This window comes from Polyergus mexicanus, unplaced genomic scaffold (genome assembly GCF_030449975.1).
Source record: "Polyergus mexicanus isolate NDT 795.1 unplaced genomic scaffold, iyPolMexi1.0 SCAF_323, whole genome shotgun sequence".
NCBI lineage: Eukaryota > Metazoa > Arthropoda > Insecta > Hymenoptera > Formicidae > Polyergus > Polyergus mexicanus.
Genome location: NW_027223643.1, coordinates 1 through 12,641, shown reverse-complemented (window position 1 = coordinate 12,641; position 12,641 = coordinate 1). Strand labels below are relative to the sequence as shown.

General features: G+C 32.8%; 3 protein-coding genes across 4 annotated transcripts; 1 reads left to right on the top strand and 2 right to left on the bottom strand.

The window, feature by feature from the left end:
- The first annotated feature begins 3,183 nt into the window (after positions 1–3,183).
- On the top strand, positions 3,184–6,615 carry LOC138944628 (uncharacterized). Its single transcript, XM_070315447.1, has 4 exons — positions 3,184–3,312; positions 3,463–3,557; positions 3,643–3,829; positions 3,925–6,615. Exons 2-4 carry the CDS (start codon positions 3,478–3,480, stop codon positions 4,030–4,032), a joined length of 375 nt encoding a protein of 124 aa, XP_070171548.1. The 5' UTR covers positions 3,184–3,312; positions 3,463–3,477; the 3' UTR covers positions 4,033–6,615.
- On the bottom strand, positions 6,610–10,054 carry LOC138944626 (uncharacterized). Of its 2 annotated transcripts, none has more exons than XM_070315444.1 (5): positions 9,641–10,054; positions 9,302–9,418; positions 8,899–9,129; positions 8,197–8,429; positions 6,610–7,225 (listed from the first exon to the last, which is right to left on the bottom strand). In XM_070315444.1, exons 1-5 carry the CDS (start codon positions 9,882–9,884, stop codon positions 7,208–7,210), a joined length of 843 nt encoding a protein of 280 aa, XP_070171545.1. In that variant the 5' UTR covers positions 9,885–10,054; the 3' UTR covers positions 6,610–7,207. The 2 variants fall into 2 exon arrangements, with proteins under 2 accessions (XP_070171545.1, XP_070171544.1); XM_070315443.1 differs by lacking the exon at positions 6,610–7,225 and adding an exon at positions 7,354–7,867.
- Positions 10,055–10,286: 232 nt separating this feature from the next.
- On the bottom strand, positions 10,287–11,096 carry LOC138944627 (CDGSH iron-sulfur domain-containing protein 3, mitochondrial-like). The gene is made up of 2 exons (XM_070315445.1): positions 10,962–11,096; positions 10,287–10,794 (listed from the first exon to the last, which is right to left on the bottom strand). Exons 1-2 carry the CDS (start codon positions 11,022–11,024, stop codon positions 10,441–10,443), a joined length of 417 nt encoding a protein of 138 aa, XP_070171546.1. The 5' UTR covers positions 11,025–11,096; the 3' UTR covers positions 10,287–10,440.
- Between the last annotated feature and the right edge of the window lie 1,545 nt (positions 11,097–12,641).

Here is a 12,641-nt window from a genome sequence, read left to right as displayed (position 1 = left end):
AAGCAGTGGTATCAACGCAGAGTACTGTGATGATGATTATGTTATCCAATCTGTTCCCTGTTTGCGAATCGAATACATCACGGATCTCGAAGTGATATTAGAATTCACACTCAATGTCAGTGTTCGACTACCATTTAGGTAGCAATCTCTTTTTCGAGCTATTTTTAGGAAGGTGGGAACGAGCCGCATGATGCCTATTTAGATGTAATCTAAACACGGATATAGAGTCTAATATAGTAGAGATATGTTAACGGCTGATTGCACTAAGACCTCGGTTAATGCCAAGTCAAGCGATCAAGGGTTAAAGGCGTCAAACCAAACAATCAACAAGATATTATCCTTTATGCAAGCTGACCCTTCTCGTCATATATGATAGTATCTATGCATATACATAATTACGATCCAGAAATACTAATTATACCGTAGAATACAATGCCTATAGATATTTGAGAAGCGACAGAATAGGAGACATATAATTTTTGAATTTAAAATTATAATTATTAACTAGCAAAATAACAAATTTTATTTTCAATTTTTTTTTTTACTATTTCTTTACTATTTATTAATAATTACATATTTTCAAATATATAGTTTTAAATTCTCAAAATTATTTCGAGATATCTTAATGAATCCACTATCGATTACATACATCGGTAAATATACATCTAAATTGCCATGATTTGCGTACTGATAGTGATAAAGTAATTATTTTATAATCAATCAATTCTAGTTGATTTCATTGCCTCAAACTTTTTCGATGCTTCGAGTTTGAACGGCGTACATGAAACTCTAAATAAGTTATTTTTGCGTGGTTTTTAGCTAAAATATGTATCGAACACAGTCGAGGATTAATAACATCTCGATAGAGCCGTCTCTATCGCAATAAAGAAAGAAAGTATCAATCCTCAGTATCAATATAATCAAAATCCATGATCCTTTATAATTTTGACGATACATTATTTTATGGAACTAAATTTTTTTATATAATACATTAAATTGCTTAAAAAAATTTCTCTTACACTTAAAAATATCTCTTCAAATGCGAAGAGAATGATAAGAGCGTTTATCCTTTTCCATATAGATGAACTCGATTCAGAGCGAACTACTGGCAAAAATATCATTACGACCTGTTCACAGACCCGGCGGAACAATTATTGTTATCAGATTCGTCTGTTCGAAAGTTTTTGCAACCTCGCGGCCGTGCATTTTACAACAAGATTAAAAATCCTCGGGAAAAAAAGCTCGCTCTGGAAAAGGCGAAACATCGTCGTTAAGCGAGCAACCACGTATTTATTATCACTTCGTCGTCGAAACGATACTAGCTCATCCTGTAAATCTAAAAATGAATTTATGATCGTGTTCTCGATCAGGAGCTGAACATTTTTTTGGATAGCTGGTAATTAAATAAAGATTATGACAATTTAAAACTATGAATTGGTTATATATATTACAAAATTTGCATCATAAAATATATGTTACTTGAAAAAGATTTACTCGATTTGAGCCTTGACTTTTAAAAATCTACAGATAAAAATCAATCGTATCACGTATATGTATAAATGTAAAAAATAAAATTTATTTTAGATAAATATTAATTTGAGATATTTTAATTAAAATTTAAAGCAAATTCGCGCATTAAATTAGAAATGAATGTTAATGATTCAAATTGAAATTAATCAAAAACTGTTTGAAATATATTTAAGGTTTACGCAAGCTTTTTATCGAAGAGAAGAAATTGCATCTGCGCAATGTAGATTTCTAACAAATGACAGCGAAACGCACGTACAATGTGGCAATTTGTTCCGCTCGGTAGGACATACCACTTTACATCGAGTAAAGCTGAATGGTTGGTAGATACACGTTGTATGTCTGCCGCGAATAAGTATATTGCTACGCGATACGGTGATCCCGTTGTTCGTCACGAGTAAAAAATATGCCGTATGTAAAAGCATATATATGAAAATAATATATAGCAATATATTAAATTAATGTTTTACAAAAATAAAATAACGGAGCAAGAATAATATATTCGTTATCTCGAAAGGAGGGATATAAATATGCTTAATGTGTTTGCACATTTTCGCCTTTAAAGTTTATCTAAACTTTGATTAATTTTATGAAACGCAGATTGATCTCAAGCATAATATTTCCTCCCTTGATTAATTAATCTTCGTTAATTCAGTCAAGAGAGTTTATCAGAGCTTCTTTTTATCCGTCTTAGTGCGCCCGGCGTGTCAGTAGGAAATTCTGTGATTATCGTTAAAATAAATAAGCGATTGATAACGATCGGTTTAACAATTTTTAATATTTTACGGACGCAAATTTATTTAGAGCTCGATATGAGTTTTTCAGAAGCATCGACGAAGCTCGAGACGGTGAAATCAACCAAAATCGATTTTGACCAGAAACGAATGGCTTTATCGATTTATATAGAAATTTGACAGAAATTTATATTAAATATGTACACGTATGACATACACGTTTGTGTATAATATAGCGTACGGTTGATCCAGTAATAACGTCCGATTGTACTAGATACGTGAGTGATAATGCTTTAATTACATTTATGATCGCGCGTCCCCTTATCCACAAATAAAAACATTTGCAATCTTTTAATTTCCCGATTTAACAACGAAAGATAATGTGTTATAAAAATAAATCCTAATTCATCGCGTGACTCATTTACGGTAAGTCTCAGTAAGCGAATTCCGAGTATCTGTGTTAATTAGCTTCTACAGATTAACTTGTACAACTCGAGATATCATTGATATCTGTGTCGTGCATTTTTCTATATCTCCTGTAGAGTCTATAAATCATCAGAGATCTTATAGAGCAAAGTTTCCCTGAGTTCTGGCTGTGTCAGCAAGGATCAGATCATTAGAGAATAACAGACGACAATTTACGGAATTGAGATTTGTTCCATCGTTAAATTGCTCGATGCATTCAAACTAATAGTGAACAGACGATGAACAGAAATTGAACATCGCAGTTGAATTTTCGAAGCCGTAGCCGTTAAATATAAAGTTGAAGACATTTGTTGAAGTCGGTATCGATTAATTAAAATCTTTAAAATCATTTTATATACGAGATAACGATAAAGTCACATGATGAGTTTCAGCGATATAAATCCTTCTTTCAGGAGTGTGTTATAAACTAAAACCTACCAACTTGTACAAAAATATCAACTTTAATTATCTTTATAATTTGTAGGAAGATAATTTGTCTAATGGACGCACTGAAACAACGCTGGAGCAAATACCGGATGAAGAAACGGACGGGCTTGTGGTGAAAGCTAGGAGAAAAGCACCATGGGTAATGTATCATTGAGATAAAATAGAAAAAGATTTATTTTATCGTTGAGATAAAATAAAAAAAAAAGAATCATTACATGAGATCGCTGTTTCTTCTTATCTAATCTTATTATTATTAATACTGTTATTAATGTTATGTATTTATCTACAGGTCGAGGAATTGAAAATGAATCAAATGGAAAGGCGAAAAACCGCTGCAGATCGAGTCGATAAGACGGAAGTCAAAAAGGAACGAAACTTCTCACGGTATGTATCGACTTTTTAATGAAATTTGTCATTTATTTCACGAATATGCGATATATATGACAAGTATCGTTTTATTGTTCAACAGATTAATGACGCAAGGAAATATCGCAGATTCCGTTAACAAACCCGATATCGATAATGATGATAACAAACAGAAAGATCAAAGTCCTAGAGCCGATATAAGCCCGCATGCTGACCACCACAGTCCTAGCACATCATCCGGACAACCGGCCTACGTTCCATACGCTCTCTACAGCAAGCTATTGGAAAGGGTAAATATTAAGATTCATAGATTATTAAATTTTCATACCGGTACATTGCATGCACGCGAGAACACGCGATTTTTAATTTAAATTGCTTCAACAAGGTCGCCGCGTTAGAGGAGAAACAAGCAGTATTGCAGGTGACGGTTGGGCAGCTCTCCGAACAGCTCATACCTCTTCTCGCAAACGCGTCGATAAACAGTAAAGTATAAGAGGCGAAAGAAAGAAAAATCGATAATATATTTATCTGCCTATATTATCACTGTGTTGTTTTCTCATTATGCACTAATGAGAAGGAGACTAATACTGCTATATTAGCCTAACTTTTATTGCTCTATTACTGTTGTTATATATATTATATATATTTATTCATTTGGTAGCATTCGTTTATTGTTTGCTCCATCGATGCAGTATTCATAAGGACCGGTTGAAAGACGCAACATTCCATACGACATTCTTCGCTTGTAAAAGTATTTCTCTTTAATCTGACTTTCAGTAATTTAACAGATCTCATTGTAACTGCCGGAATTTATCGCTATCTTGATAATTATAGCTGTTTTATAAATGCCTACTAAGCATTCGCAAGCCCCATATAACAGCTACTTTCCTTGTAAATTCGCAACACATATCAAACAATCTGCAATGTATATTTGCATATATTCTAGATTCTGATGGCTTGAATTTTTTCCATATTATCAGTAGCATGAAAAAACTTGCGACATAAAGTCTCTAAAAAAAAAAAAAAAGGAAAAAAAGCGCAAGTGTCCTTCCAAGTGTCCATGTTTTTCCTTTGCCAATTTGCATTTTATTTATTGTTTTATGTTACGTATTTTTACGCATTTATTTTAATAGAATTTACGAAAAGATTGCTAAGTATTTTAATTTTATTATCAAATAGTAAAAATTATATAAAGGAAGATGTAAAAGTACTTAAAGCTTGATAGGGCGTAAGAATATACGTATGTGATTCTTTTTTATCCAACGAACACAGCTGCCTCGCGATAATTGTGTGATGATTTGTGTAGTAAGTCTCTTCAGTAATCTGAGTGCCAATGTGTAAAGCATTTTATTCACTATATTTCCGGGATGCCTCATTCTACGTTAAGAGTAAGTGATACTCGTTGATTTTTCACGAGTAACATCACTGAATTACGGACAAGTACGGATCCGTATGAGCCTAATTCGACATGTACGTCGAGCAATTTATTTCTATCCGCTTATCAAAGTATATTCCGTTCTAAAAGAAATGGAATATATCTTTGAAACAGTGCTGATAACGCGATATGATATATCGTAGCATGTTTGTATCGTATATGTAAGCGAAAGAACGAGGAAGCGAAAAAAATTCATAAAAGACTCTTGTTTTGTCCTAAATATGAAAGAATATCATTGAGCAGGACTTCAAAAAAATCTGAGATATGCACTATAGTCCATTTTAAAGACAGTTTAGCAGCTTTTCTTCGATATAAACGCGAATCATGTTGAATATATATATATAAAAAAAAACCGTTTTTATTTTTTACATAAAAACGGAATTTTAAGTAAATACAAAATGATTATATATAGATATATGAAAGGAAATACGAGACGTTATTTAATTTTTTATATCAGTATTTTTTCTATAAAATACAATATATATTTGATGCTTTAATAATAGAGAGTGGACTAAAAGATTTCCTCTAATCTAGATTGATATAAAATAGATTTTATTTTTATGTGTGTGCAGATATGCATATATTAAATTATATACATATATATATTTTATTCTCTTTCTCTTTTTTATTAATTTTTAGCAACCAATAGTTCCATATTGTGCAAAATCTATGATAAAAGTTTATAGCAGTATATTTATCATATTTACTTGATTAATATATATTTTTATTGAATTACTATTTATGAATATACTGCGCGCAGCACTTATGCTCATGTATAAAACGAAATATATATTTGGAGGCGAGTCAATAACTTAATATAATGTCTCGCAAACGTATATATTTTAATTGCATATGTGTTGAGATATTTATAATCGTAATAAATTTCATGAAAAAAAAATTTTATATTAGGTGAAATATTTCTCTATAAATTAATTTTATTGATATAATTGGATATTAATAAACGTAGGTTACCGTTATCAATCTCCTTGCTTAAAAAAATAATATGCTTTAAAGATATACTATTTCAGATGCAAACTCTTATTTCGCGTGTAATCCGTCCCCGAACGTCAAAACGACATCAATGTGTAATTAGCCACATAAGTTATCTTGATTTAGGCGATAATATTTGAATATATACATTTTTCATAAGCAAATTTGTATATTAAATAGTTTATAAATTTTTGTGCTTTTTGTTTTTCTTTTTTGAAAAGGGTACTAAATTATTCTAATATCGGTCTACAATCTATCGGCATTTATTACTTATAGCACGTACGTTTATCAATAAGCGTATATTATATTTGTATATCGCAAAACGCGTCGCAAGAATAACTCCATAAAGTTAACCAACTGTAATTAACGAAATGCGGTGGCTTTTCGAATGGTTTAGGTATCTCTTCGTAAGATAAAAACTATCGTTTTAATTTATAATATAATATTATATTTGTGACTTGCAGCATAATATTAAATTTAATTCGTTTTGATATGAACTCAAGGGCAACTCTCTTAAAAGGCATCCAACACTGATCATACTTATGGAAAAAAAGTTCAAGGTAAACAAGACCAAATTCGTACTCTATATCGCAATCACATCTTTTATACTTTTATATTTCGCTGGATATATATACACACACACACACACACACACACACACACGGATCAGGTTGTTTGAACGCAATATTTCTTATGTGTATTATATGTTCACTCAGACACTATATAAAATTTCGGTTTGCAAACGCGACACCATCATGCACATTCTTGCGAATATAACGCGCGACAATAATAGTTATTAAGCGAGTTGAACGAATCTCTACTACCTTTTTTTTTTGCAATCGCATCTTGAATATAAATTTATTAGTAATTAACAGATCCACCGTAGAGGCCTCGATTAAAATATTTGGTTGTATCTTATGCCTTTGAGAGATATTTTTTAAAACGAACAATTGTTTGTTAAATATTAATTTTGATCATCATTCGCCACTCTTAGGAATATCGTCTTCCTTCATAAATAATAAACTCTTGCGATTCAATCATTGCAAATACAATTGGTCGCTATTGGCGATCGTGTGAACATTTCTAACTTTAACGCGATCATTTTCAAAAGAATGATAGAAATATGTGTTAATTAAGTTAGGCTTGTACTTACTTATAAATTTTTTTTACGACGCATCTCTTCATTTGCCATCGAATCTTAATTCAGAATTGATTTGAAATGGATGTTTTTGAGAGAGGATCATTAAATGTGAATGTTAATCTGTAAATACAATAATGTTGAATATTAATTATGAGTGTTGAGTGAGAATATGCATAAGAATTATAACGAAATCTTTATTCTAAGGATAACCACGTTCGGAGCATTACCCTAACAAGGCGAATTAACAATTATATAATCAAGACAGTGTATTTAAGTTGCGATACAACTATCTCTTGTACGCTTCTGGTCGCTATTGGCGAATAAATATCGCGAAGACTAATATAATAACGGCAGACTTATATATTTTCAATTGTTGTTGCGCGACATCGAATCTTATCGAGGAGACGAGACATTTTTATATATCATACTGCAGCTCTTCTTGATAAGTGGTCCTATCGAAAAGCGTATCGAGTGAATTATGTATGTACGTCGTTGCGGGACAGCAACAGCTGTTAGCTACATAGTCGTTAAGTTATAGGTATCGCGCTTGAAGAAAGCATGATCTAGAATGTAACGGAATTGGAGTTAACGACTCGAGAGTGCTACGAACCGCATACGATCTTTAATGTTATTAACGTTTAGGCCTACACTCTATGTACATATACGTGTATAAGCAACGACCGAGTGAGAGTTATATATATTTTTCCCTCCTTTATCAACGTGTCAACCAATGCAGCGCATACGTCGGATTAACAATCGTACCTGTAAATAAAACCATCGGAGTAAATCTCTCTTTTTCTCTGCAAACGTTGGAGTCTTGTAATCCTACATTAAATCTCTGTACATATATTATATTTTCAATATGTCTGCCTTCATTTCAATCATCTTATGAAACATTTTGCTACAAGATTGAATTAATTTAAATAATAAATATAAAGGTGAAACGAGAACGGTCCCTTTATATAGGAAAATCAGATATCTATTTTCTCTCTCGATTGTTTTACAAAACTTTTAATAAAAGTATGATCTTTTATGCGTAAGTTAATTTTTATTATGTATAATTATCACACATTTTACGTATAATTGCGTACCTTATCGTGATTATATTCCTTATTGTTATCATGATTTCTATGATATCGTCGCGATGATCGTTGAGACAATGGCGAAATTTCGCAAATAAACGGCAACGATGCGTAACAGGGCATCACTTTCCAGAAGGGCGGTGATTTCTCGCCAGGCGGGTTTACAAGGGCGACACAGCCCTTGAAATGCGACGGTTGTCCCTCGCCCCACGCTCGATAATCGAAGCAAGACAAGGACTCGCCTGTGTTGAATTTTATAATGTTTCGCAAACGCGTATACTTTAATTGCATATATGTTGAGATATTTATAATCATAATAAATTTCACAAGAAAAAAATTTATGTTAGATGAGATATTTCTCTACAAATTATTTTATTAATTTAATTTATTAAAACGCCAATAAACGTGAATTACTGTTATCAATCTCCTTGCTTAAAAAAATAATATGTATTATAAAGATATACTATTTCAAATGCAAATTTTTATTTCGGATGTAATTCGTCCCCGAACGTCAAAAGAATATCAACGTGCAATTCATACGTAAGTTGTCTTGATTTAGGCAATAATATTCGACTTATTTTTCATGTCGAAAAAAAATTAAGTTTCGTGTATATTTCGGCAACCTTGTCGGAATTTTTCTTTTCTCCACGAATACCTATCTCGAGTAGCTCGTTAAATAAAGTCTGTAAAAAAAAAAAAATTTGCCATTACCGAATTCGTTCTTCCAGATTCTCTCCTTATTGTTGTTGTTACTGAGACCCACAAAGCTGGGATGATTTTGCGACACGAATTTGGCCAGGCCTTCCGTACGCTCTTCGCTAATTATGTGGGCGAGAGACGCGTTTCGTTTTCGGCAAAAACTTTGTGCCTGCGTATAATTCAGACTCTCGGACGAAAATATGAACATTCCCGCTTTGGGGATGCATTCTATCGTAGCGTTCTCTGAAAGTGATTCTCGTTATAGAATGCAGATATTAAATTTGCTTCGGGAGATCAATTTATAGCGGGTTCATATATTTGTTCTTCTACATAAATTTAATGTTTAAATTCCGAGAATTTTTGCACGCGATTGACTGACGGATTAACGTAAATGAGATGATAATGGCAATATTACCAGGCAAAGAGAAAACCAAGTACATGCTGTAATATCTGTAATTTGTCGCGGGCACGAGTGTAGTCATATTGCGATCCTCGGGGCATTGAAGGGCTTGGCACATATTTTCTCGCCTTCCTATATGTTAATAAATAAATAAATAAATAGACAGAAACGAAGAGAAAAATACACCGGAGAACACACAAATTACAAATCGTTCATCGGATCGATTACATTAATTGAATAAATTACGCTACACTTTACAACGCTCTTACACTCCGCCTTATAATTAGACGAGAGCGGGCTTTGTCATAAAATTATCATAATCATACGTAGCAATTGCCCGAGTTATTCACATACCGGCACGATTCCTCATCGAGACGATATTGAAGGCGAGGGCCTTCTTCGATGCCGCGAATTCTTCGCATTTTTTCACGTTAGAAACCACTTCTCGCGATACGATCGGCTGATTCGAGCGCCAATTGATCTTGATTAGATCGTATCGCGGCAACTCGTGATAATTGATTCCACAGCAATGATCGCAGATAACTAAATACACCGCATATATAATTAAGAGAAACGATAATATGTTATAGCATGGCATTATGCAAATTAACGAGTTTAGATTATACACAGTTTTTACGAAGCACTGCGACTCGTAACGCGCGTTCTGGATATTTTTCTCATGATGAATGTCACGTACTTCCGACTTCGGAAATGTACATCATTCGGACAAGGCAATTAATAATTATGCAATTCCGGAAACTGTGGAATTCGTGATTTCGCGATAAAAGACAAAATACAATCGAATGCTTAATTAATCGTAATTTAATATATCTCGTTGTTTTCTACTTTTTCATAATGTGTTTTCATTTTTTCTCGAATATAATCTTCCTCAATTAATTTTTTATACAAATATCTTCTATAAATTATACTATAATATTAAATATACATACGTATAAAAAAAAAGATTACAGTATGGTAAATGCTTATAATGTTTTATTAAAATATCTATGATAATAGCATACTGTAACAATGACCATCATACATACATGTATACTATGGTCTTGTGCATGTATCCGTGGCTATAGCGCATGCAATCGTATATCAAATAACTGTTTCGCGATGCTCCCATAGCAATGATGCGATTTTCCACATCTCTATCGCTTTTTCTCCTGGATATCCGGCCTTTTGTGGGTGCCGTCGCAGAAGGGCCTGTTTGACGTTTGCTTGCAGTTGCATAGCCAGTACTCCTTGGTCTCCGCAACAACGAAACGTATGGGTCTAAGCGGAATTTTGAGAAAAATGTTTTTGTGCGTGCCATCGCACATTGGCTGGTTCTTGCTCTGACCGCAGAGACACCACGAATAATTTTTGCCGGCCACGAGACGTATCCTAAACGGCTTCCTGTCGTATATCACTCCGTTCTTAGACTGAAGATTGGCGCTGTACTTATCTTTGAGCAGATTCACGGGTATCGGCGGCTCGTCAATCTCCGTGGAGAAGTACGATACCTGGAAGCAGTGAAAACAATAAATTTTCATTTTACTTTTTCTCTATTCGTAAGAGAATTGCTCTCGAATTAAATTGTTGATTTTGATCAAGCCTCTCGATTAGGTTAGATTTAGGATCTTATAAAATAGAAGAGCTCGTTCTTTTTTTTTTATAGATCGTGACTTACATTTTCGCGGCGGAGGACGTTCGAGAAACGAGCGAGACGCGGCAGTCGATTAATCATGATCATTCCGTTAAATTGTCGATCACACAATCGAGCGTATCATCAATATAAATCGCGAATGAAAGCAACGGTCACGTTGGCCGGAGTGCGTAGAATACTGTACAATCAGCTGATCGTCAATCGTCAGCGCTGCCAATTGCCAATTTTTACTTTGATCATCTGCGCCATCTCTTCCAACATTAACGAGATACGAAGAGTCACTCTAGTTGATAAATTATCTAGAGAGTAAATGGTCATAGAGGAACGCTGATATTATCGACTATCATATATAAATGAAAAAGTAATATATATATATATTGTATATGCAAGTATATGAATGATTTTTTAGAACTGTCAAAATACTGACACACTTTCTATATTAAAATACACGATATATTTGTCATTTTTTCTAAACTATTATGTCATATATCCGTTTCAGTTTTCTGTCTTGTTTTATGGAATTTATTAGTGAATATTGATTTTTAAGCGAAGCAAGTTTGATCGCTCTGGGAGCGATTTTAATGACGTCATGATGTCCGTCTTGGGTTACTAAGGGTTATTTGGATTATTATCAGATTAATCGATGAAATACTTCGAATAAGCGTATGATATTGATTAATCGGGGCAAAGAAGTTTTTGCTTTAAAGCCAAAATAGCATCAAACAGAACGTACTTTATATATTATTTTTATATTAATTAAATTCAAAATTTATTTCTGGTCGAACACATGTTTATGACAAACTGAGAGTTTAATCTCTCAAAGTGATTAAACCTGCTTCATTCGCGTAAATGCTACATGAGAAATATTCACTCGAGATAAACAACGCGCCAATTACTGGCTTGTAAGAAATAGTCTTTGATGCAAATCGATCAATTGGAAACGTAGTCGCGTCCCATTCACTTTCGCTAATGAAAGCGAGGAGACACATGTTCGAGGCATGTAAGAGGCGCGTGAAGATATCTTTGAAACTTGCACTCCTCAGTTTTATTTCTTTTAAACTGAGTCAATGAAAATATCACTAAGCAATGATACAAGATTTCACCGAAGGTCAGTATATATTTTATTGATCTTCAACAAACACACACACACACACACACACACTTTGTTCTTCCGTCTTATGACAATAAGATTTCACTGAAAAATCAGTAATAATATGTTTGCGAGATGTGACTTTTTTTTTAAAGCTTTTTATATATTTATTTTGAATTTTTATTTTTATAAGGAGAGAAACTCTTATATATAGTATATCTGAAATTAAACACATACGATAATTATTGTAATATTTAAATTCAGAATTATATATATATATATAAAATTGGTTCTTTCAATTTTGTAGTTCTTTATTTATAACTTAGACTACTAGTGACTATTCACTGCTTTTCATATATTATAATACATTCTGATTCTATTTAAAAGAATACTAATCGGTGATTACGTGATTCATAAATAATGCAATCACAAAAATAGCTAATTAATTTGATTAGATGATAATAAAATTAATGCGGTTTGCGAGGTATAAAAGTCGTAACTTTTCATAAACTTCAGCAATAGACAGAGCGAACCAATAAGTCAACTTGTTACACGCACAATTTCTCATCAAGAAAATATATAATTGAATAGATTAAATGAGAAAGATATATATT